Source organism: Aedes aegypti, chromosome 2 (assembly GCF_002204515.2).
Source record: "Aedes aegypti strain LVP_AGWG chromosome 2, AaegL5.0 Primary Assembly, whole genome shotgun sequence".
In the NCBI taxonomy this organism is placed as follows: Eukaryota; Metazoa; Arthropoda; class Insecta; order Diptera; family Culicidae; genus Aedes; species Aedes aegypti.
The window spans coordinates 171,587,297-171,613,627 of record NC_035108.1 but is presented as its reverse complement, the minus strand read 5'-3'; the positions used below and the strand labels follow the sequence as shown (position 1 = coordinate 171,613,627).

Genomic DNA, 26,331 nt, shown 5'->3' with positions numbered 1-26,331 from the left:
AAAATGGCTGCCAAAGACAATTTATATGGAGAATGTCGGTCCCCCAAGGAACATCAAAACCAATGATTAACCCCTCTACCGGCAGCTTCATTTTTTACCGCTAAAAAAATATTCAAATCACGACCACATTTTTGTTTCTGGATATTTTTGCACTATTTTTTCACAAGATCTCAAAAAACTCTTCTAGTTTTTGAATCCGTGTCGATATTAATAATTGGTGATCTAGTTTTGAAGATATTCCGACATTCTCCATATAAAATGTCTTTGACGAACATTTTTGTTTATGGTCAATTTATCAAAAAAATAAAATGTGTACTATACAATGCCAGGTAATAAGGAGCTACTCTGAAAAAATCATACATATCGGTACAGTATTCTTGGAGAAATCTGAAATTTACGATATGAGGTTTTTTAGAGTTTTCAAGATCTTTATTTGTCCAGCATGGTACCACAAACATAAATGCTCATTACTCAAAGACGGCTGCACCAAATTGCTTCATTTTTTTCACAACATACTTGCATTAATGAATCATTCCGAGGAGTGAATATTCGAGTACGGTAAAAATTCTGTAGCCTGAGAAATTAACGGTCCCCCAAGGAATTTTGGAATATCTCCAGATGCAGATGACCAATGATCAATTTCGACACAGATTCTAAAACAAAAAGAGTTTTTTGAGAACTTGTGAAGAAATGGTGCAAAAATAACAAGAAACTAAAAAATTATCGTGATTTGAATATTTTGTTGACGGTAAAAAATGAAGCTGCCGGTAGAGGGGTTAATATCGACACGGATTCTTAAACTAGGAGAGTTTTTTTAGGTCTTGTAGCTGCCGGTAGAGGGGTTAATTACAATAATAGAGGTAAAAGGTAAAAATATAACATAAATAATTAATAATTTATTGTTTATGCCAACAACAACGAGGCACGAAACCGACTTGTTTGCTCGGACCATATTAAAACAAAAACAGAACTCGCAGCCCACGAGGGAAAAAAACTAGGATTGCTTTGGGCTTTCTCGACGCACTGTCTGGCAAAAAGAACACGCAACTCGAGAGGAAAAATGACACTTGCTCGGGCTCAATCAATGCCCGTGTGTGTAGTAACATGAGATGGATGGATATGAATTATGAAAAGGGTCTGCGTGATCTGTGGGGATTTGAATTCTAAACTTGTAATTAACTCAGTTATTGGGTCACCAAGTGGCTCGGTAGCTTAGTTGGTAAAGCGGTCGTCTAGCATACAAGAGTCCTGGGTTCAAATCCCAACCGAGCACGTGGATTTTTTTCTTTATTTCTCTCATAATTTGTCCATCTTTACCACGCGTTATGGGTTTATGCATTAAATAACCATGCGGATTGGATTACCGAAAATATATAACATAGTTGTATTCCTAAGCTATGCACTATCTGGAAGCTTATGGTTCAACACTTTTATCGAGCATGAGGACAGAAAAAAACATATTTGGTTGAAGTGTTAATACTGTTCAATATTACATTTTAGTAATTTTCATGATTTTGAACATGAAAAACAACTCTTGTCGCCGCCATTTCGAATATTGCACATCAATGAGCATCCTTAGATCTTACAAAAAACGTTTATTTTTTGCAGAAATTTGCTGATTTTCAAGTTAGAGCTATTTGAATAATTCAATATTTTACATATATTTTGATGATATTTTTCATACAAAGTTCATTTAAAATATATTTAACCAAACCACTGTTCATACACATTTTGATCAAACTCGGTCAAATATAAACAAAATTTGTGCTTTTAGCCTAGTTTGATAAAACTTATAATAGAAAAAATCAAAAAAGAAGTAACGTAATATGTGAATAACCCCTTTTGAAACAAAAAAAACGTAAAATAACATATTCAGATTACATATTTTATTGATTAAGGCGGTAAAATTAGTTTTGGCCAAAATTCATTTTTTCCGATAATTGTACCATGCTTGCTGTAAGTAAGCAAGCAGCGAGTAGCATTTGCAACTCGACCCATTGGATGGATCGGTTGGCTTGTGCCCGAGAAAATACGGTAGTCTGCCATTTTTTGGGTCCCTTCTACTTTGCCTTCTACTTTTACCCTTTACCGCCTGTTCGGTCGAAATCCGGTCCGCTGAATTAACTACTCAAACACTGCCTATACACAACACTAGCACTTTGCGAAATCTATATATGAAAAAAAAACAATAAATAACAACTACCGAAAAGCTAAACATTAGACTGGCCCTTAAACAAAAAAGTTGTAAAACTCAACGGGGCACCCCCTAGATATGAGCCTTAGGGTAAGAAAAACACTATCTCAAAATTTCAACTCAATTGATTGCTTCACCAGCTGGCGCATTCTATTTGAAGTTTGTATGGGATATTCGTCTCAAATATATTGAAAATTGATCCTATGTCACTGTTCCGTTCCGTATACTAATTGTTCGCGTTCAAATAAGCCCAGAATGACAAATACACTAGTTGATACCCTAATGAACATAATTGCAGAAGGTTGTATCTGGATTTAATCTCCTTTTCATTACTCTTTCAGTTGTTGAAAGTTAGGCTTAGATCTGCACTCCCGTACAGTCACTTATATGCATGCGACATGTGCCTCAGCTCGCCCAGCGTCATAGGTGGCTATGATGCGCTTAGTGACTACCTCCAAGCTGTGCTGAAGAAATACAAGCAGTATTGCGTGATATACTTCAGATGGTTAAAACATCATCTTTAATAATTTTAATCATGGTTCAATCTTCTACAATATTCTTCGCTATTACATCAAGTAGTGTTTTTGACATTCTGGGTCCAATTGAACGCGATCATCAATTTTCTTGAACCAAACAGTAGACGATGTGCTGTTGCTCATATGTGTCACCTGAAAATTCCATATTAATTTCAATTCAAATGCGCCAACTCATGGAACGACCAAATAAGCTGAATTTTTCAGAAAGGCTTCGTCTAACCCCAAGAAATAATCCTGGAGGGTGCCTTGTGGAATCATACAACTTTATTTTTCTCCCATAGTGAGCTGGGCCAGTCTACTAAACATTACATATATTTTGCAATTGGATTAGATGGACAAATTGATGTGAAGATTTGCGAAAAAGTTACACGTCTTCTCAGTGAGAATCGAACTCACGACTCCCCGATCTCTAGTTGGGGCGCGTTACCACTACGCCATGAGAGGACTCATGAACGCAGAAGTTAACCTGAATTCGATATCAGCTCAACGTGAGAACGTCGCGACCCATTGGAAGCCCACACAATAGAAACCTCAGCCAGCGCAGTTGCTGGCTAGTGTAGTGTGCTATTCCTATACCTAAAAAACAATGCGCTCTCGGGCTAGGCATTGGATATATATAGAAAGCGTTGTGTTTGGATGGGCATCTAAATCTTCCGAAAGAGGTGCACTTTGCGAAAAAGGACCACGTGATTATTGAGCTGAAATCGAATTCAGGTTAACTTCTGCGTTCATGAGTCCTCTCATGGCGTAGTGGTAACGCGCCCCAACTAGAGATCGGGGAGTCGTGAGTTCGATTCTCACAGAGAAGACGTGTAACTTTTTCGCAAATCTTCACATCAATTTGTCCATCTAATCCAATAGGGTAACGACTGTTTATTTTGTTCTCAAACGCTAACAGTTGGCGCCAGCGGCAAAAATTACAAACAACAACCTTTCGAACATTCAGTTTCTCTTACCGGCCGCCGAGCGGCGACACTGATGTTTGTATTCCGCTCACTGATCACGCTACGCTGGATTCTCAAATTTCTCAAACTTTCAACACAAGCGCATGGAAGAATGGTAGTCGGAAAACTGTCAAAACGTATGGAAAATAATGAAAATCGTAAATTGCTTGCAATTAGGAAACTGAATCAAAAAAGTAGTGATTAGAAATCAAGTGTAATGTTAATACATAACTTTTAGTGTTAAGTTTATCTTCCGTGGTGCTTTCTTTGCTTCAGGATTTCGTTTTTACTACCATTGAAAAAGAGCCATCTATTGCCTATTCAGTTTTGAATATCGCCCTATTGCAAATTATATGTAATGTTTAGCTTTTCGGTAGTTGTTAAACTTCCAATCGGCTGGTTGGCCGTAAACCACGATTCAGAATTAAAAACAATAAATAGTTTTAATTTTAATTAATGATTCAGAAATTTCACATTTTTAAATTCTTACGAACAACACTGATACGTCCGATCGCCGAAGATGCAGAAAATATTCAAATCGATTCTAACTGACGAAACTGACAGATGCGCGTAACGCCAGAGTGTTTATGATTATTATTCATTGAAATGTTTGTTTATGATATTTTGTGTTTTCGTCATGATATCATGAATTGAAATCATGGTTTCATGAGATTTTTTTTCTTCTTTTCATGAATTTTATCCATGATAACGTGAACAGATTTTTTCCGTGAAAGTACATGGTAGCAGGTATGCACAGATAAAAATATTTGAATTCCAATGTAGTGTAATCTGAGACATAGAGTGAAAATAAACCAAATTCATCTATTTTTATGGCATTTCGTTTAGTTTTTAACCAAATATGCTTGAATGTTACATGATCGTGTAAATTCAAAGTGCATTTAATTGAAAATTTTGCGATTTATCGTTGACATTTCAGTTTATTTTGGTGCTCCAAATATGAGCATGAAAAGAAATTTAAATTTACAATATAATTTTAGCTGTGTAGAGAGTGAGAGTCCTAGTGATCTTCAAAATTCTTCTTCTTGGCATTAACGTCCTCAATGGGACAGAGCCTGCTTCTCAGCTTAGTGTTCTTATGAGCACTTCCACAGTTATTAACTGAGAGCTTTCTTTGCCAAAGTTGCCATTTTTGCATTTGTATATCGTGTGGCAGGTACGATAATACTCTATGCCCAGGGAAGTCAAGGAAATTTCCATTACGAAAAGATCCTGGACCGACCGGGAATCGAACCCAGACACCTTCAGCATGGCTTTGCTTTGTAGCTGTGGACTCTAACTACTCGGCTAAGGAAGGCCCCTGTTCAAAATTAAGTAGTACTAATTGGAGATGTTCGCACTCATCTCAGATGCGTCAGAGCTGTTTACCGCTCAATTTAAGCGTATATGCAGGGAGGGACTACGCTACCATTCACGGCAGTGAAACGTGCAGCTTTTCTAGTTGGCGCCAATCCTATTGCGCGTCAGTCTGTTGAATGCAGCGCGCGCTAAATGAGTAATCGTTATTGTATGTTCGTACTGTGCACCTATATAAGGCGCACCCATTAGTATGTAAGATTTGTAGTTTGCTTCATTTCCCCCACTGAGTAGGCACGCTGCCTCTCAGTGGTAATAAATAAGAAGTAAAAGATATCTGTTCGTCTGTTTGACTCGTCATCCATTAAGTTAAGACACAACGTAGGGAAAGACGTCCCGACAGAATCAGGGATTCGTTTGAAATTGTTAAATATTTTGTTAGTTTTAGAACACTTGTGCCATGATTTCTCGAGATTCCTCCTAGGGATTTTTTTAGATTGGCCCAGATGCGCAGAATGAACTCAGGAATATAGCCATGTACTCAATTTTGATAAGCAATTTTTTTCTTAGCTATCAGATCTCCTTGGGAAACTGAAGTTCTTGCCATACAGTCGAAGACTGTTGAGCATTGCTTATAAAAAAAAGATAAGCATAGTACAAACATGGACATTTCGATTAACGTTCTATGAATCTTAAATAAAACAATTATTTCTGAACTTGGAACAACTTGGAATTATTGTATATCTATATATCTTTTTTGTTTAACAGTTTAACTCTATTTAAGAAAGAAAGTTAATTTAATGTACGAAATATTGCAACAATATTTATTGCAACAGAATAACTTGAAAGAGCAGTCTGTGTGAGTAACATAAAAAAACAGACTGAAACATGTTTAGCCTCAATACCAATTATTGAAGCAGCATAACTCCAAACAATATCATTCGATTGAGAGATTGGAAAATTGGAGATTATTATTTCAGAAGCTTCAATGCAAATGTTTAAGACAACAGCTCATCTCAAAATAATAATTTAGATATTACGGCCAAATAATTAAATATAATAAAATGTTTAATTTTTCACCCTGACGATAACCACACTGCATACTTCATGAGACGAGGCCCACTTTAGCTCATTTGAAATGTAATGGTATAGTGCCTTCAGTTCATTCGAAATGTAATGGTATATGTGCCCCGACAGATCGTTATTATGTTAAAAAAATGTCCATCAAATCTGAGCACAGGGCTCGATTCCTGAGTTCATTCTGCATCTCTGGACCAATTTAAAAAAAAATCCCTAGGAGGAAACTCGAGAAATCTTGATTTGATGTTTTTAACTAAAAATTTCGATTTAAACCATATCAAAATCGCTCAAAAAGTTGGCCAAACTGTAGTATACAATTGTTACCATTGTTATAATTAAAAATATTTACAACTGACTCAACTTACCGGAGTGGCTGAAGTATGTTTTTTATAGTTCACTGGTTTAAGTTTAACTAATTGTTGTTTTCTACGTTAAACCGATTTAAATAATACAAAATAATATATTTACAATTACTTATATTGTTATTTCCATAAAAAACCAAGGATCTCACAATAAATGTGACATAAAAATAGTCAGAGGATGAGCCATGTGATTATTGTTATAGTCGATTAGAGCAAGTATCAAACGTTTGTTTCAAACCTGGAATGATTTGGTTGCTCTGGTACGCTCACGTCAATATCAGAATGAACTTACGTGGATGTCTTCTACAGGGCCGCTGACCCCCACCTGATGAATGTTGTTTTTATTCCAGCGTTTTCACTAAATGACCAACACGTTAAAGTTTGCCGTACTTTATTCGCTTAATAGTTTTCGCTCCTGTTCCTAAATAAATTTGGTTAGAGAAACAAGAATCAGCGTTTTGTACAGGGCAAATTGAAAATGATGATGAAACGTCGTTCCCCATTACAAGTTACGGGCAAGCATGGGAAACACTCACTCAGTTATAGCGTTTCTCTCATTCGCTTCCACGTACAGTCAGGAGCGAAACTGCCGGTTTTTAGCCAAGCTGAACGTTTCAATTTCCAGTGCCCATTCTGCTTCTTCGGCGAGCACTAGCGAAAAAAAAAGGCAACTTATTGCGTCGCTACCGGTTCTGAATGCCGAAAGCAGCCGAATGCAATTCCGAATGATTGTTTACATTCTGATTCCGTTTGAGCGACATACGGGTTTGCGTGCTGATGAGTGTTCATTGACTGGCAATCCACACCACGGAATGATTGAGTGAGTGGGAATCCGCTCAATCAATTCAATGCATTTGGCGAATAGATGCTAAATGCGTTCTCTCGTGCCTCGCAGATACAAGTGTATTGGTATTCTCTTCGTGTTCCTTCCGATTCTCGCTTTAACACAATCGGTTACGACACTTTCATGATACACTCCACCCAGTAGGGTTTTGTTCTACTTCGTCGTAAGCGCTACTATTCGTCGTATCAAACTTTAAATGTTCCACTACGGCGGATATTCAAACTTACCTGCAACATAGATTCATTATCCAAGTGTAATTTTGTGAAAGCTGATATGATTTGTACACTTGTACACCAAAAATGCAATAAAACTACTGTTTTTCGGTAAATAACTTCAGTTCAATTATTACCTTTGCACTTTTTCACCGAAATCGCATGGACGAATACGATTTGAGCGAAATGCTTAGCGATCGACTGAGCCACACCACTTTCCAACACAAGTTTCTTCCCGCCCCCGTGGGTGACTTAGTTCGCCGGGCACTTATTTTCACCATGGAAAACCTTCGTACTTCTTCACTGCAGGATTTCATTCCAATCACACGCCGTAAAACTTCAATAAATCACCAAATTTTACGAAATTTCCACAACCGCCGCGTATAATTGAGAATGTTAACAAAGTTCAATCCGTCGTACTGAGAAAAAAAAGCTTGTGCGCATCAATGTGTGCGCGACGCTCGACGTAAAAATATGGTTCCTTTGATTGTGTTGTTTTCGCTGTACTGTGAGCAAATGCCATAATTGTATGGTCAAAAGGAATTGTGTTCATATGTTTGGGCTGAATTTTGATGACGAACAATTAATGTTAAGAAAATTAGTATATTCCAACATGCAGAAGGAATGGAGGGAGATGCCAGTAGATCTATATATTCTAGTAAAACATTTTATTATAGCATTGATATGTTGTGTTTTGACCACTCAATACATCACAGTGAGCCGTAAGTTGTGAGACGAATCTGGAAACTGATTTCGACGGAGTTGAAAACGATTCGACGGATTGAGAATTCGGTAAGATGCATTTTCTTTGCATTATTTCCAAAAACAGATCAAGATTTATCAGAATGTTATTGTACAATGCTAAAGCCGTTTTGAGAAAGAATTGTTTGGCATCGGTTTGTATTAGCATCATTCACTGCAATACTGTGAAAATTGCAGTTCTCACTGATCAATGCTTAATACGATGGATACTAGCACATCACCCTACAGTTCAGTTATTACTGAATGTTCGGTAGCAGCAGATATTTTGCAATTTTTGTTCGGTGGCGTTCGAGTGAGTGAGTGAATTTTCACATGCTTGGTTGCGGGTCTCTAAGTTGTTTACCTAATCCGCAAAAGGAGATATTCGCAGCCAGAACACGTTTTTACAACACAGAAAATATCAATATAACACGCCACAAGTGTTCTATAGCTCATCATCACTTTAACATACATCCCTATCAAGCACTGCCTCTGCCCCTGCTCTACTGCATTGCGATCGATTCCAATAGCCCATTTTACGAGACGTTTTTGAAAGCTGATCGCTTATTTTATGAAATGGCGGTGTCGTAACGTATGAAAGTAGCAGCAATCAGTGTTGTCGTTTCGAAAAATTGACTATAAAGTCATCAAGAAGTATATACGACAAAACGCAATACTGAACAGTAAATTCAAAAACTCATCAATCCATGTAACTTTACAAAAAAAAGCAGGCACCTCATCCACAATTCTTACACTTAATTGTATTTATCAGCTTAATCAGTTTCCTGTTTATGTTAAGATATTACTGTGGTGAAGTATACATATCTATCTATAATGATAATTGTTTTAGAATATTACATCTAGATAGAAGTCAGTAAAAATGGTTATTAAGGAGACAGCACTGATGAATATTATCACGCAATAAACATAATTCGCATATTAAGCCCAATTCAATGTGTACTCTTTAGACTGCGTTCTGTGATTGAACGAAACGTTCCTTGGAGAGTTATTTGAATTTGTGTAGACAATTGATATGGAAAAATCCAACTGTCATATTAGAGAGGAAGAGCGAGAGCGAACAAAACAAAACAGACAATCGGAAATCCGACCAAGCAGCGATCGTTCAAAGAAAGCTGAAATCAGTTAATCGGTGATAGTTGAGAGCAACGGACGCGTTGCGGAAAGATATTAGAGGACACTTATCGTCCTCTTATATTTCGGCAGGATACGACATGGCGCAGTCAGTAGGTGAGCACATGTGCGTATTCCTGAGTAAGTTGAAACAAAAAAGGAAGTTGAGTGATTAAAGAAAAAAAAATGAATTACCAGAATTAAACAAAATGAACAAAATGAGATAAATGGACCAAACAAAGAAGCTGAGAATAGAGCATCGTCATAGAGAAAACTCGAGCCGGAAAAAATATATGAGGCTGGAAACAGAGCGAGACGAATCGAGTCAAAAAAAATAAATGAGGCCAAAAAAATAAATGAAGTCAAAAAAATAAATGAAGTCACAAGTAGAGCAAAATGAGATGAATGGAGCCAAAAAATAAATGGGGCCAGAACTGAGCGAAATAAACAAATAATAATGGAGTCAAAATAAAAATGGGACTCAAACATGCGTGGAAAAAAATACATGAGACAATGAATACAAAAAAAAAAAAATAAGCTGCTCAAGGAATAAAAAAAAAGTGAAGATAAAAATAGATAAGAAATAATTACAAAATTGTAATGAAGATAAAGTGGATGCGAAATGTTAATTAATATAAAGTTCAGGAAACAAAATACAAATGCCGAAAAAGTGAACCAGTAAAATATTGAGGGAGGATGTACTGAAAGTTCCATAAGTTCATGAAGTGTTTAATTATGATTTGCGCATACCGACAAATGTTTTTTTTTTTTTTTTTGTAAACGGATTGAATTTGGATTGGATATGAATTGGATTTGGATTGGATTAGTATTTAATTTGGTTTGATTGTATTTGGATTGGATTCGGAATGGATAACGATTTGATTGGACCTTGAATTGGATTCGATTTGGATTGGATTTAAATTGTAGTTGAATTTTTGACTGGAATTCAATTGGATTTGGATTTGATTTGGATAGGACTTGGATTGGATTAGAAATTAATTCGGTTCGACTGTATTCGGGCAGCATTTGGATTGGTTTTAAATTAAATTTGAATTGGATTTTGCTTGGGTTTTGATTGGAATTGAATTGGATTTGTATTTGGGTTGAAGTTGGATTTGGATTGGATTGGATAATGAATGGAAATGAATAGGATTTGGATTGGAATTGAATTGGATTTGGATTTGTATTTGGGTTGAAGTTGGACTTTGACTGGAATTGAATCGGATTTGAATTGGATTTAGATTGGATTTGGATTCGATTGGATTGAATTTTGGATTTTGATTGGAATTGAATCTGATTTGGATTATATTTGGATTTGGATTAGTTGGATTTGATTTGGATTGGTTTTAAAATTTAATTTAGTTGGTTTGTATTTGGACTGCATTTGGATTGGACTTGGATTGAATTAAGATAGGATTTTGATTGGATATCGATTGAAATTGAATGGAATTTGAATTGGATATGGATTGATTTTGGATTTGGATTGGAGTTGAATTGGCTTCGGATTGGTTTTAAGTTGGATTTGAATTGCATTTGTATTGAATTTAGATTGGTTTTAAAATCGGACTCAGATTGGATTGGATTTGAATTGAATTTGTATTGGAGTTTAATTTGATTTGGATTGGATTGGATTTGAATTGGAATTTGACTGGAATTGAATCGGATTTGAATTGGATTTAAATTGGATTTGGATTCGATTGGATTGGATTTTTATAGGAATCGAATCGGATTTGGATTAGTATTTAATTTGGTTTGATTGTATTTGGATTGGATTCGGAATGGATAACGATTTGATTGGACTTTGAACTGTATTGAATTGGATTCGATTTGGATTGGATTTAAATTGTAGTTGGATTTTTGATTGGAATCGAATTGCATTTTGATTTGATTTGGATTGGACTTGGATTGGATTAGAAATTAATTCGGTTCGACTGTATTCGGGCAGCATTTGGATTGGTTTTACATTAAATTTGGATTGGATTATAATTTAAATTGGTTGGATTGTATTTGGACTGCAATTGGATTGGATTTAGATTGAATTTGGATTTGAATCGGAGTTGAATTGGATTTGGATTGGTTTTGAATTGGATTTGGATTGGATTTAGATTGGTTTGAATTGAATTTGTATTGGACTCGGATTGGATTCGAATTGGATTTTGATTGGATAAGAATTTAATTTGGTTGGATTAAATTTGGACTGCATTTGAATTGGATTTGGACTGGATTGGATTTTGAATGGATTTCGATTGAAACTGAATTTGAGTTGAATTGCATTTGGATTGGATTTGTATTGGACTCGGATTGAATGCGTATTGGATTTGAATTGGATTTTGGTTGGAGTTGGGTTGGATTTGGATTTGGATTGGATTGGGTTTGAATTGGACTTTGATTGAAATTGAATCATATTTGGATTGAAGTTGGATTTGGATTGGAATTGAATTGGCTTTGAATTGGTTTCAAGTTGGTTTTGAATTGCATTTGTATTGAATTTGGATTGGTTTTGAATCGTACTCAGGTTGGATTGGATTGGATTTTGATTGGATTTCGATTGAAACTGAATTGGATTTGAATTGGATATGGATTGATTTTTGATTTGGATAGGAGTTGAATTGGCTTCGGATTGGTTTTAAGTTGGATTTGAATTGCGTTTGTATTGAATTTGGACTGGTTTTGAATCGGACTCAGATTGGATTGGATTTGAATTGAATTTGTATTGGATTCAGATTGAATTTGAATTGGATTTTGCTTGGGTTTTGATTTGAATTGAATTGGATTTGGATTTGTAATTGGGTTGAAGTTGGATTTGGATTGGATTGGATATTGAATGGAAATGAATAGGATTTGGATTGGAATGGAATTGGATTTGGATTTTTATTTGGGTTGAAGTTGGACTTTGACTGGAATTGAATGGGATTTGAATTGGATTTAGATTGGATTTGGATTCGATTGGATTGAATTAGTTGAATTGGATTTGAATTGGGTTAAAATTAAATTTGGTTGGATTGTATTTGGACTGCATTTGGATTGGACTTGGATTGAATTTAGATAGGATTTTGATTGGATATCGATTGAAATTGAATTGGATTTGAATTGGATATGGATTGATTTTGGATATGGATGTCGTATCCTGCCGAAATATAAGAGGACGATAAGTGTCCTCTAATATCTTTCCACAACGCGTCCGTTGCTCTCAACTATCACCGATTAACTGATTTCAGCTTTCTTTGAACGATCGCTGCTTGGTCGGATTTCCGATTGTCTCTTTTGTTTTGTTCGCTCTCGCTCTTCCTCTCTAATATGACAGTTGGATTTTTCCATATCAATTGTCTACACAAATTCAAATAACTCTCCAAGGAACGTTTCGTTCAATCACAGAACGCAGTCTAAAGAGTACACATTGAATTGGGCTTAATATGCGAATTATGTTTATTGCGTGATAATATTCATCAGTGCTGTCTCCTTAATAACCATTTTTACTGACTTCTATCTAGATGTAATATTCTAAAACAATTATCATTATAGATAGATATGTATACTTCACCACAATTACCATCTTCTTTTTAAGTCTATGATATTACCTGTCACAGCTAGATTTTTGTAACTGAGTCAAACGTGTCCTAGAAATCAATAAACAAGTTAACAATGAATTCAATTAAAACGGAGTAAATGGTTACAGGTAGCGGAACTTACGTATTCATCGCAGTTTAAGCCAATGCCGCCCTTCTTTTGTTATTTTCTCGGACATCAGCAGACAAATTCCGTGTTTGTCTGTTTACATTTATGCGATTCACGCCGACAGACTTGTCAAAATGCTTTTGGAAAAGTTTTTACAACGCTGCGAACATCTCTTGTCAGTGTGACTATTGTCGGCAGCCTCATTCACTTCGGCAACTTTCCCATAAGATCTGCTGATGAACCTCTCGGAAATCTCGTCAGCGGGAAGCGAGCAGAACAAAGAATCATCTGAATGTTTTCATTGATGTGTTTTGATAGAAAAATACTGTGTTAATGGCGTTTGAAATTTGGTTGCCGAATGGTGCCGTAGCCGTAAGTCTCCCTATATAAAATGAAAGTCCTAGTGATGTTGATAGTTAAGTAGCTATTGGGGATTTGTTTGAAGTTGTTGAAGACTTTGTGAATCTTCGAACCCTTGTGACATATGACAATCATGTTTTCCGTGTACTTAAAATCCTGTTGTGGCTGCGAATGTAGAACAGGTACCTAAAATGCTGAGGGCAATACTCGGTGGGAAACTATACGTAAACATTAGGAGTAGTACCAGATGTACATAGAAGCAAATTTTATTAAGCAAAATGAATACGGTAGACTTAAGTGGGCTGGTCACTTAGTATGAAAATTAAAAAAATAAGTTTTAAATAAATAATATCCAGCATTGAATGATTCACGTTTATCGAACAAAGCATCAATATCATATTGAAATTTATTTTAATCTAGTTAACTAAACTTACTGCTTTGAGCCATGTAAAAATATACCTAAACCACTCTGGTAAGTTAAGTCAGTTGTAAATATTACTAATTATAACAACGGTAACAATTATATACTAGCTGCGAACAGTTTAGCCAACTTTTTTGAGCTTTATTGTAGTTTTTTTAATGCTTTTATGTAATTTTAATGTGGATTCAATTGAATTTTCAAGTCAAAAACTTCAAAACTAGATTTCTCAAGATTCCTTCTGGGGATTTTTTTAAAAATTGGTCCAGAAGTGCAGAATTACCTCAGGAATCGAGCCCTGTACTCAGATTTGATGGACATTTTTTTTGCATAATAACGGTCTGTCGGGGCACCGTGATGTGCCAAACGATGCCATATGACCGTTTTCAAGTTCCACCAGGTCAGAGCGGAACCAAATACATAAAGGGTCATTACTCAAAAAACGGATGCACCAATTTGCTCCTCTTTTACAACAGATTTTCATCAAATTAATGTTTTGAAAAGCGAGTAACGGAACGTGAGAAAACATTTATAGCTTGAGATTTTAACATGTGTTATGGCTGTGTATCGATTCCCCAAGGAATATCGGAATATCTTCTGAACCAGATGACTAATGTTCAAAACTGACGCAAGTTCTTAAAATAAAAAAGGAACAAAAATATTCAAAACAAAAAAGGTTTTAGTGATTAAGATATTTTTTATGGTAAAAAAATGATGCTGGTAGTAAAGGGATTAATCTTCTCATATTCTCATTTGAAACGAATTAAGCTTCCTTTGATCATATTTGAAAAATTAAACACGAATTATTAAGAAAACCTTTAAATAAGTGAGTTTGTAAGAAAACCCACTTCGGTTTTAATAGAGCACTTTTCCATTATTTACGATGCACGTGGCGTGTTTTATGGCAGTATGAATAAGGATGCCAAAAAGGGCAAAACAAGCTGCTTTTCTATCACGCTCAACGTATGTGACAGTTTCCGTCTACTGGACAGTACCGGACGGACAGGACAGCTGACCTGATATGACGCAACCATGCTTCTGGTCATGCTAGTTGTTGTAGCACATAATGTACTTGCAGCCTCAGAGCACAAGGATCACTTGGCAGCAGCAGCAGCAGCAGATTTTTTGTTTCTCTTTGCCAAGGATTTTTTTTCGGTGCTGTCTCCGAGGGATAATCTGTTGCTTGCGGCCTGAGCGCTTTATAGCGTGGATGTATTGCAGCTTTTAATGTGTGCTACATATGTGATAACAACTTTGCCAATATATTTTCATTATGGTTAATCGACGATCTAACGAGCCCGACATTGGGAATGAAGTTCCATGGTGGAAATGAGATACGAATGAAGTGGTTTATAATGGTGTGTAGAAACTTTAGGTCGAGCTTTGTTGCGCTACTAATGCCATACGATGCGATAACAAATTTTTAATTGGAAGTTTCATGGTTGATTATTGATTTCTATTAGGCACTTTTATCATTAGGAAATATCTTGAACATATTCCCTACATATTTCGACAGAAATATTTGAAAGGCTTATGATAAAAATCACTAATAAACTCGTCGAAAGTTCATCAGAGATGTCATCAGAAGATGGTCAGAATGATTGCATTTCCACTGAAAATTTTCAAGTGGTTATTCAAATAATCCCTGCGGTGAAATTCACTAAACTCTTTAAGAATAACTGCAAGTATTCTTTTAGAACATATTTCAGGAAGCAGTCTTGTAATTCTTCATGAGATTTTTTCTGCAATCCTGCTAAGAACATTTTCGGCAGTTTCTCCAAGATTCCCTCAATGAATTTCACAGATATGTTTCAGAAACATTTTTTTTTCTTCAGAATTAGTTATTTTTTCTGTTGAACACCCTACAGGTATATTCTGATGCATATTTTAAGAAATGCTTCATAATAATGGCTTAGATTGCTTGAAGAATTGTAAGTAATTCCTCTGAAAATAAGTGTATGTATTTCACGTTGATACCTACATAATATTTACGAATTCTGAGTTGGTATCCATTCAGCTGAGTCCGTTTGAAGAATATAAAAAGGTTATACTTACAAATGTATAGATGACACTGGCATAGCTCCCTTTCCTAACCGTCCTATAAAGGCAACATGAATGAAGGATGGCCATTTTCCGTTTCCGATCCTGGCGCACGGTCGTACAATTCAACTTTTGCGAAAATGTTTATCTTCCTCAGAAGTCACTCATGCGAATAGTCTTTAAAATTCTTCAAGCTGTCCCGCTAAATCTCGACTGCTGACATATTCGTGAAACCGCCCTCATTACTCAAGCCCCCAAATCACGAGCCACAAACAGAAATCCGCCTTATTTTTCACCACAAGAAATCACTTTGTAAAACACCTTAAATTCTTCTTCCCCATTGAGATTCCAAACACGTTGCGGTTTCACGTGATTTTACGCATCGTCAGTCGGTCCTGGAAGCGAAGTCTTCTGGCAAAGAACGAGGGCACCCACGAGGTCCTGTTGAGTAATGGTCTTGCCTGATGTGTGTAAGCCGTTGAACGATTCGTGGAACAGCTTTACCCACTTGATTCCAAAGTAGCCCGACTCTATCGTCGTCTCGTTGTTTGCGGTAGCGGCGGCATCTGTGCGAAATGGAAAAGGAAACGCTTTTAGTTGGGTGTGATTTTGAATTTTGCTGGCGGAAATCGGAGAGTTGAACATGTTTTTTCGATGGGTAGCAAGAAACCATCATCGAGAAAGGAGGAAATTGTGTAATCACGAACGAGTGCCTGAAAATGTGCGTTGTTAACAAATGGTTATAGATGAAATAGTGCCAACTCAAGGTGGATACGTAACCAGTACTTTCCACTTAATCCTAATGAACTGTTAAATTGCAAACAAGTTAGTATGTAAACGCGGTAAAGCGTATGTGTTAAATAATAAATAAGGAACAGTGGGGGAAGTGTATCAGTGGGGTAAGTGGATCATTCGTCAATATTAAGCATAAATACTTGAATATGTTGAATGTTTTTGCACCAATGCTTAGTTTTAGGTTATATTCTTACCCCCACACTGATACTATTGCAAAACTGGCACTAAAAGTACACTAACACAAGCAAACTTGTTAGCTGCAAAAAATAATTTATTTGAAAATTGTTTTCCATCAATCAGAAATCCATTGTATCTCTGTCTAAAGTCGAATAATATTATTTTTTCGATACATGGTGAGCATTTCAGTTCTAATTAAATGAATCAGAATAAAAAACATGTGATTTTCATAAATAAATACAGATATATTGTACATGGTCCACTTACCCCTGCTTTTTTATGGGGTGGGGTAAGTGGATCAAGTATTATTATTATTTATTGGCAGACTGCTTACGAGAATTTGAATATTTTTTTATAGACGCAAATGTTGTCCATCTAAAAGTTTTTTTAACCTTTCTGGTATAAAACAATATAAAACATTATTGTTCGTTTAGTTAATGAATAGATTCTCGTGCACATTTTCAATGTGGAAAAATAAATAGTCACACGTCAGTTTATATGGCACCTTCATAGAAGGACGCACCTTGCATTCAATGTACAATCGAACATAATGCGTTACATGTACGTTACTTGTTGGTTTTTTAGCTACGACGCCATCCTTTATATGACAAACATGGTGGAAGAATATTTTGGTGCGACAAAATTATTTAGGTGTGAGTCTATTAGAGGGCAAAATCTTCAATAATAATTTCAAAATTTACACGAAACTTTTCGTGGTTTATCTAAGCTGAGTAGCAAAAGAGCAAAATATACTAATTTTTAAATGAAAGCATATAATCGTACCTTATTTGACCATATAAATTGTTCTAGACAGATGATACAAATATGTTCATAAATAGAATAAAAGGATTTCAGTTTGTTATTCAAAAGTAAATGTAACTAATATTTTTAAATTACGAGTGTTTTTCGAATAAATCGTTAGGAATAATCCTACTATACTTCTGTATAACTTATGTGTAAAAATGGATGAATTTTCTCCAATTTACTCTAGTTATAAATTTTTTTTTTGTATGAATTAGTGTGAATCAATGTATACCTATTTTTCATTATATTTAGATAAAATTAAGGAGCAATTCTCGCTGAAACCAGGCCGCCATCGGCACCCATCGTTAGAATTCCAATTTTATGTCACTGATCGCTAGCTTTCTATAAAACTTAAGGGTGGTCCTTTTTGTTTTCTCAAATTGGTGGACCCCTCGTACGCCAGCCAGCTAAACAGTTTGCAAAAAAGCCCATTTTTTGATAAATCTTGGGTATTTCTTCACGTGATATGTCTCATATTTCCCTTGGAACACATACCAAACTTAATGGCATCGTATAGAGAAAGGATATAGCTTTCATTTGAAGTTAAAAAAAATCCGGCGGTCATTTTGAATTTGGCCGCCATCTTGAATTTTGTTAGAAAAATCGTTTTTTCACCATTAGCGCACCGCTCGTTTTGAATTCTGAGATCACCATCAGAAAGCTGAGGAAAAATTGCGTAAGATAGGCTACAGAAACTAGGTGTGCAATGGTATTTACCCTATGAAATGAACGATTTTCTAAAACATGTTCCACGATTTTGACGTATATGGCGAGTGCAATCAATGCAAACATCATTTTTGGTACAACAAAGATACAAGTTTTCAATAGTTGGTGTATTTTTCGAGTCAGATGAAGAATAGGAGTATTATTTAGAGTGATAAAATCTGGCGGCCATCTTGGATTTTGACGCCATCTTGATTTTGACTAGTAGAATGAATTTTTCACCTTGATAGCACTCAGCATGTCGAATTTAGAGGTTACCAATACAAACAAGGTTACGTATACTCTTCTTCTTATTATTCTTCATTTTCCTGACGTTACGTCCCTAGTGGAACCGAGCCTGATACTCAGCTTTATTAGTTATAAATACAGGTTATTAAATATGAATTTTCTTTTATAATACGATTTTTAATAACAGAATATTTCTTCGACATATCTTTGAATTCAGTTATTATGAATAAATAAATTTAATGAATAAATACCGTCCAAAAACATTGATTGAAATAAACAAATTTTTTTTTTTATCATATGCTTTTTTTGCCATCGAATGAAGTTTATAAATTGTGCGTTGGGACATTAGTAAGTTTTGTGGTAATATCTGTAGTTTTAACGTAAAACATTTCCAAAAGTGCATTAATTTAGAATGGAAATCTTAAATTTTTAAGCAAAAAAAAACCTTGATTTTCTGAATCATAAAGTATTGTTTTTACTAACACCCAACATGCATGTGAAAAATAGCGAAATTGAAAGGTGAGAAGCAGGCTTTGTTCTAATGTGGACGTAATGCCGAAACTCAGGTGAATCATTTTGAGTTCGGAAAATCTGGTGGCCATCTTGGATTTCGACGCCATCTTAGTTCTTAGCAGTAGAATGATTTTTTACCATCTCAGCGCTCTTCATGTTTAATTAATTAAAGATCTCCGTTTAAAAACAAACAGATTCTTTATTTCTTATCTTATTTTAGCTGTTCAACAGATTGTTCATTTCTATCAATGGTTTTAGACCAAATAAATGAAAGAATTAATGCTATTTTTCAACTCCCAGATATGCAGAACAATCATTCAGGTGGCAAATAAGCGTTAAAAAATTCTACTTGTTAATTTATTTTTAAAGCTTAGGGGCTGCCTCTATTCCAGTAGGGACGTAACGTCAGGAAAAAGAAGAACAAGAAGAATAGTAAGTGTAACGGTGGCATTAAAATTCAACATGTTGAGTGTTATCAAGGTGAAAACTCATTCTACTACTTAAAACCAAGATGGCGTCAAAATCCAAGATGGCCGCCAGATTTTTTCACTCAAAATAATACTCCTATTCTTCATCTGACTCGAAAAATACACCAACTATTGAAAACTTGTATCTTTGTTGTACCAAAAATGATGTTTGCATTGATTGCACTCGCCATATACGTCAAAATCGTGGAACATGTTTTAGAAAATCGTTCATTTCATAGGGTAAATACCATTGCACACCTAGTTTCTGTAGCCTATCTTACGCAATTTTTCCTCAGCTTTCTGATGGTGATCTCAGAATTCAAAACGAGCGGTGCGCTAATGGTGAAAAAACGATTTTTCTAACACAATTCAAGATGGCGGCCAAATTCAAAATGGCCGCCGAATTTTTTTTAACTTCAAATGAAAGCTATATCCTTTCTCTATACGATGCCATTAAGTTTGGTATGTGTTCCAAGGGAAATATGAGACATATCACGTGAAGAAATACCCAAGATTTATCAAAAAATGGGCTTTTTTGCAAACTGTTTAGCTAGCTGGCGTACGAGGGGTCCACCAATTTGAGAAAACAAAAAGGACCACCCTTAAGTTTTATCGAAAGCTAGCGATCAGAGACATAAAATTGGAATTCTAACGATGGGTGCCGATGGCGGCCTGGTTTCAGCGAGAATTGCTCAAGATACTTTTTAATTTTAAAGTATTAAAATGTAACATTTCTAGCGCTAATAACAAGAACGATAGTAATATCAATCTAACTTCACATAGTTACACCATATTTGTTTTGAGAACAGATTTTTTTCATTGGTGATCCATACTTGGGTAACCAGTAAGCTCGATTATGCGGTACGGTAACAGCATTATATGCGCATATAGGGTAATCATTTGATGCATGTCAGTTTTATATACGCATATAATGCTATTATAATGCCAGAAAAGGCGAAATAGCGTGCCATTATAGTGCCAAGATATAACCGTGCTTCTCTGCACCACTAATGCTGCCACGTGAGAAACGTCAGTTGTTTTCGCCAGGTTTTTAGGGCGAATATTTTGTGCTTTCGCGTACGCAGCAAGAGAGCTTTCGCGTATGCGGCCAAGCAACTGGTACACGAGGTAAATAAATGAATGAATGAAAACGGAAACCTCTAATAGTATGGAAAAAATGTAATAAAATGATACAGATAGTACTTCTCCGTATCAGACATATTCGTTTTGGTAGTTTTCATCCTTTTGAGGACTAGCAATTGTCACATTTTGATCCTCGTTTTATGATGATGAAATTCCTCATTTTGCGTCTCGAACCTGCGACACCCGTATTGTTGAGTTGTTGTCCTGCTCCTTTGCTCCTACGGCCACATAAGATGAATAGTATTGGAAAGAAAAGTGACCAATTTAAACCATCACTTTTCCCCGTAATAAAACCAGGGTTGGGAAAAAATCTGAAATTCACTCTACAGTAGTCAAACAAAGCCAATCACAGTCAGCGAAGCCAGTGAAACTCACGCCCATCGCTGCTGTAGGCAAAAAGCTTGAAAATTGCAAAACACCCGTTGCTAAGGGCAACCCAAAATTACTGTAGAAAAATGTTCTATTTCCCGCTGCATTTCCCGCATTTAGAGCCTTCAATGACACTAGGGTCGATGTACCAATAGCCGCATAGCTAAGAACAAATATTCGTATAAAATCGAAAAATAAAGCCTGCGGAATTATTTTTAGATCATCTGAAAGCTTTTTATCTTGGCTTTGTGGAAAAATTATGAAACATAAGAAAACTCATGTTTTTGTATTTATTATCGCTTGTGCCACTATAGGAACACATGTGCCTATAGTAGCACTATTCCTAATTTCTGTTCCTATAGTAGCACTAGCCTCACGGAATAGGCAAAACACAAATCAAAACCGTATTTTTACAAAACTTTTATATTTTTCCTTTGAAGTGTGGATCAAAAGCGTTCGATTGATGTAAATAAGTTCCTAATTTATCGACTATTATGTTCAATAACAAAATAGTTTCTCTTAGTAGTGCTACTATAGGAACAATAGGTTAACTATAGGTGCAAGGGAGCTAAAATTTTAAGCAAAACTATTTATTTCGATCATTTTTTGAACAAAATCGAGCTGTGTGTCAATGGTACTTAGATAAATAGCTACTGATCTTCATGCCAAAAATTATTTTGCTACGATTACTAGCGAAACGGCCGTAAAAAGCCACTAGTGCGACTATAGGGGACCGTCCACTAAGGGAACACCGACCCTACTAATTTAGGGAGATTCATGTACCCAATATAGGCTATTTGATGAGATTCACGATTTTAAACTACTGTAGTGAGAGAGCCACGTGATTTTCGCGAAATTCAAGCCTATACTATTACCATTCCCAGCACTGCATAAAACCTGCAATTGTAGTAGTGAGAAGAATTATGTTTGACTCCCTCTTACCACTATATGCAAACACAAAGCACGTGGTATATCTGTCAAAACACTGGATGGCATTCAAACCTGCCCTGTATTCGAATATAAGGCCAATATAGTGCATATTTAATGCCTGTATGCATCAGGCTTAGAAACTTTAATGATGCTGTAATAGGGTTTCTATGCAGCGGAAGTGCTGTTATAAGGTGTGTAAGCATTTGTGGTGCTATTATAATGCATGTACGCATCTATGATGCTGATTAAGGGCTTATTATTAGTGCTTATGGTTACTTGGGTGCTGGAGACATAAGAATAGTTAAATTAAAATAAGTATTCTGAAGAATTGTGATTTAGGTTTTATAAAACTGTGGTAAGCGGTTCTGTATTGATGCAAAACTATGAGTCGGTGTAAATTTTGTCCCTAACTAATGGAACAAATTTCTTTTTCAAAAAGTTATTATAATCCTCTGTATTTACATTATATTAAATTTTGAAACATAATTAAGACACATTCAACCCATAAGTCGTAATTACTTCCAAAATCATGATTCTAGCAAAATATTATATGGTGACCATGATAGAAATGTTCTCTAAGACCTCCTTCATACTCTAGAAACTGACAAACTTATAATTTTAAACGATATGATACTATTTTTGAAAGTGTGCACTTTCAGATAATCACCGATAATGCGACAATCAAAGGCTTTTAGCAGTGCTGCAGAGAAGCCCAAGCGTGTTCATTTTTTTTCGTGTCATCGGTGCGGTTCCCTATTCTCCATTTGCGCGCGATTTGTTGGGCAGTACTTCGGGGAAGCTCAAGCAAACGGGTCGTATTTTTTTGCATCATCAGTGCAAATCCCTTTTGTATCAGAGTGATTTCTTTCTCAGTTAGTCTGTATGCGTTGAGCGAAGTGTGAGTGAAAGTGGATTGTTGCTGCTGAGTTAAGGATGAAGGATCAACTGGTGAGCTCGTTTCTTGCTTTTAATTGAAATCTGTAAAATATGTATGACTGCACGTTTAATCGTTACAACGGTGGGAGGTAAGAATGATTTTTCAACAAACTATGAATGGTTTGTCACTGTGAGTGTTGGCATATACTCTTATTGATAAATTATTTATGATTTTCTGAAGCACCCTTTTTCTTTATTTTTGTAATTGAAAAAAGCTTTGAATGGTTCGACACTTTAAGTGTAGACTCGCAAAAGGTTCACTTTATGCAACTAACTTTGAATGGTTTGCCTCTGTATGTATCGGCATAAGAGTGTTCTTTAATGGTCCAGTCAATCGATTTTTGTTTTATTTTCATATGAGTAAAATATGATAACACATGTTTTCGTCCTGGCAGCTGTAGGAATGTTGCGTTCTGGTATTTGTTCAACAAACTTTCGATGGTTCGTCACTTTAAGTGTCGTCATTGTTTTCTGCTACTTGGGAGTTATGCATATCAATTGAAAATATTATGATTATAAGCATGTTCATATCTCACAAATAATTGCTTATCATAGCCTAATCGCTTATCAAAGTGCATTCGGTGACCCAACGATCTTCCTCATTGACAAACATTCCTCCCAGTATCCTTTGTGGAGATGCAGAGGTAAACAAGATCTCCAAATAGCACTAACATTCCTTCTTCCTATCCCACCTGACTACAAGGACGTGGCCGGCGCGTTCTTCTTCTTCTTCTTGGTATTTACGCCCTTACTGGGACAGAGCTTGTTTCTCAGCGTAGTGTTCTTCTGAGCATTTCTACAGTTATTGACTGAGAGCTTTCTTTGCCATTCACATTCGTATATCGTGTGGCAGGTACGATGATACTCTATGCCCAGGGAATGTCAAGGAAATTTCTATTACGAAAAGATCCTGGACCAACTGGGAATCGAACCCAGACACCTTCAGCATGGCTTTGCTTTGTAGCCGCGGACTCTAACCACTCGGCTAAGGAAGGCGCGTTCTTGACCCTGTATAAATAGAGGCACTGAACTATGCACACTGAAGATGATGATGGCCAATCCCAGCTGAACTTCTAGTTGCTTCTTTGTGCATCTTCACAGACTTTGGTCAATCGCGGAATAGCAACCATTGATATGTGAAGCCAGTCTAAGTTAAGCTAAGATAATACTGGCAAAAAATGGTACTCCATTAATGCCTACTTTTGTCGAAAAAGCAGTTATGTGTTGTGTAGGTTTCATTCAATTTCGAAGAAGAAGAAAGCACAATTGTTCTTCATTCACTAATAGCTTTTGATTGCATTCCAGGTAAATTGTTCCCTGAGGTGTATTTTGCATTCTTAGCACGTCAGATTTTTTTTCCTGTCTACCACACTTCACAATGAATCATTCAAAAAGGCTACTGAAACAAACATTGCACAGACGTGTTTCCTGGGAAAAGATACAACGCCCATAGAAGCACAGACTGCATTGGTCCTTTTTTATTTGTTGTGATTGGTTTTCTAATCCCAGAGCAAACACGAACCAATTCAATGGAAGTGGATTTGCATGTTTAGTCGAAATTTAAGTCAATGATTTTACAAAAAATAAAAAAAACATAAAAGGGTTGACGAAATTTCTAGCATTGTACTAATGATTGGACGTAATTGTATTCGGTTATATTCACTTTTCATCAATAGGCGGTTATTAGTACACCGACCCTACTGATTACCTTCTTGAACTCTTTCTATAATAACAAGAAATATTTTAATCCTCAATCCTATTCAGTTTTACATAGGGTAACGAATACATTATTATCGTTTAACGCTCCCGTAATAAACTCATCGTTTAAATTTGCCCTTTCTTGTTATTATGCATATTTACCTCTAACAAGCTTGAAAAGTGAGAAACGTTGCAAACTGTACTTCACTCCATAGTTAAGAGTAGCATAAATATGGTAGTAAAGAGATGAATTCCAAGAACGCTGAAACTGCATACGCTACTACACACTTGATAGCATCATGGTAACTTGCCTGACTATGTTGGCTGAGACAGCTAATAGGCGTCACATTAAACTATAAAATGTTATCAACCATACCCACCCATCCATAGCTAAAAGGGAAATCTTAAATGAATATTCAATGAACTACTTTCCAAAGAATATAAATCAATTTACACAGAACAGGTTTCCGGGTGAGGGGTTAAGTGTGTATCAAATGAGTAAACAAGGTCGCTTTCATCGGTGCCGATGTCAACAGGTCGTTCACGGAACATTGCCTTTTTTCACATAAAAGCTTTTCAGGCGAAATTCGGACATCTGTAGTTGGAGGCGTATCCAAGCTTTGCTTTGCTACTGAATATTCATAACACAGATAAATTCCTACTTTTCCCACGTAACGTAAAACTTTAACCGAGTAAGCTTTCTATCCAACCGTACACGTGTCATCGTGGTTTTTCAATCTGGGTACATTTTCGATGAGGCCCTTTCTTCCAGTTTGTTAGGTTTGGATGGTGAATGAGGACTTTATGAGAGGCCCCGTTAAACTATAAAACTCTGCCAAATTTAACGACCGCAAACGGTCTTTCAGTGAATGCGACCTTTCGTACGATTCTGGTATTAGGAAAATACTCTCTGCGAGGGCAATGAGCTGAACCAAAGCACATGAGATTGGTTTACCAGAATGTGGAATAGCATATGCTGATTGTGAAGAGGAAAAACAACATAAATCTCAACAAACGAGGATTCTCTTGAAATGAATGTTTTTTTTTTGTTGCTGGTTAGAAATGTAAAGGAAGTGCAAGAGTTTGTAATGCATGAGTCGAATCATAAAATTGGATTCGATATGCCAAACTAATATCACTTCCAAGTTTGAAAAGTTGTCAAAAATAAACCAAAACCCCAATTTTTTGACAAAACTTTGTAAACAAAAATCTTAAGATCTTTTTGAAATATTTTATTGACAATGGAATATGCATACTGATGGTCAGAGACATTTTTTTTTTCAATGTTAACAGCTCTCACCTGTCATATGACGATGATGATAAGGACCCTTTCTAGGCGCAGCTGAAACGAGAATTCGACAAGCCATGACGTTAAAATGAGAGGGTCTCATTCCTTGGACTTTTAAACGTTCCGGGATCCCTGGGATCTCGGAAAAAATGTAATATTTCTAAAACGACTATAAAACGGTTGGAACGGGTTTTGAAGCAAAGTATAGTTTTATAGGCCAGATTCATCATAATTGAATATCATTTTGAAGGTTATGTTGAACGCGGAACACGTTTTTGTCTCAAGCACCAAAATACCGCTGTTCACTTAATTAAGAGCTGCTGAATTCATTGTCGTTTTCAAAAATATCATAGCATGTCCCATTTTTGAGATATTGGCTGTTGAAAATGCAATAATTGACTATTCCAGC

The 26,331-nt window shown here is 36.0% G+C and overlaps 1 protein-coding gene across 3 annotated transcripts in view; it reads right to left on the bottom strand.

Annotated features, from left to right (window-relative positions):
• The window catches only part of LOC110676202, a 236,411-nt gene that overhangs the window by 135,978 nt on the left and 74,102 nt on the right, over positions 1-26,331 (bottom strand). For all 3 annotated transcript variants that reach the window (XM_021843140.1, XM_021843141.1, XM_021843142.1), the window contains one exon: positions 15,867-16,417. In XM_021843140.1, the coding sequence (XP_021698832.1) occupies positions 15,867-15,941 (75 nt within the window). In that variant the 5' untranslated portion in view covers positions 15,942-16,417. The remainder of the gene's footprint in view (positions 1-15,866; positions 16,418-26,331) is intronic.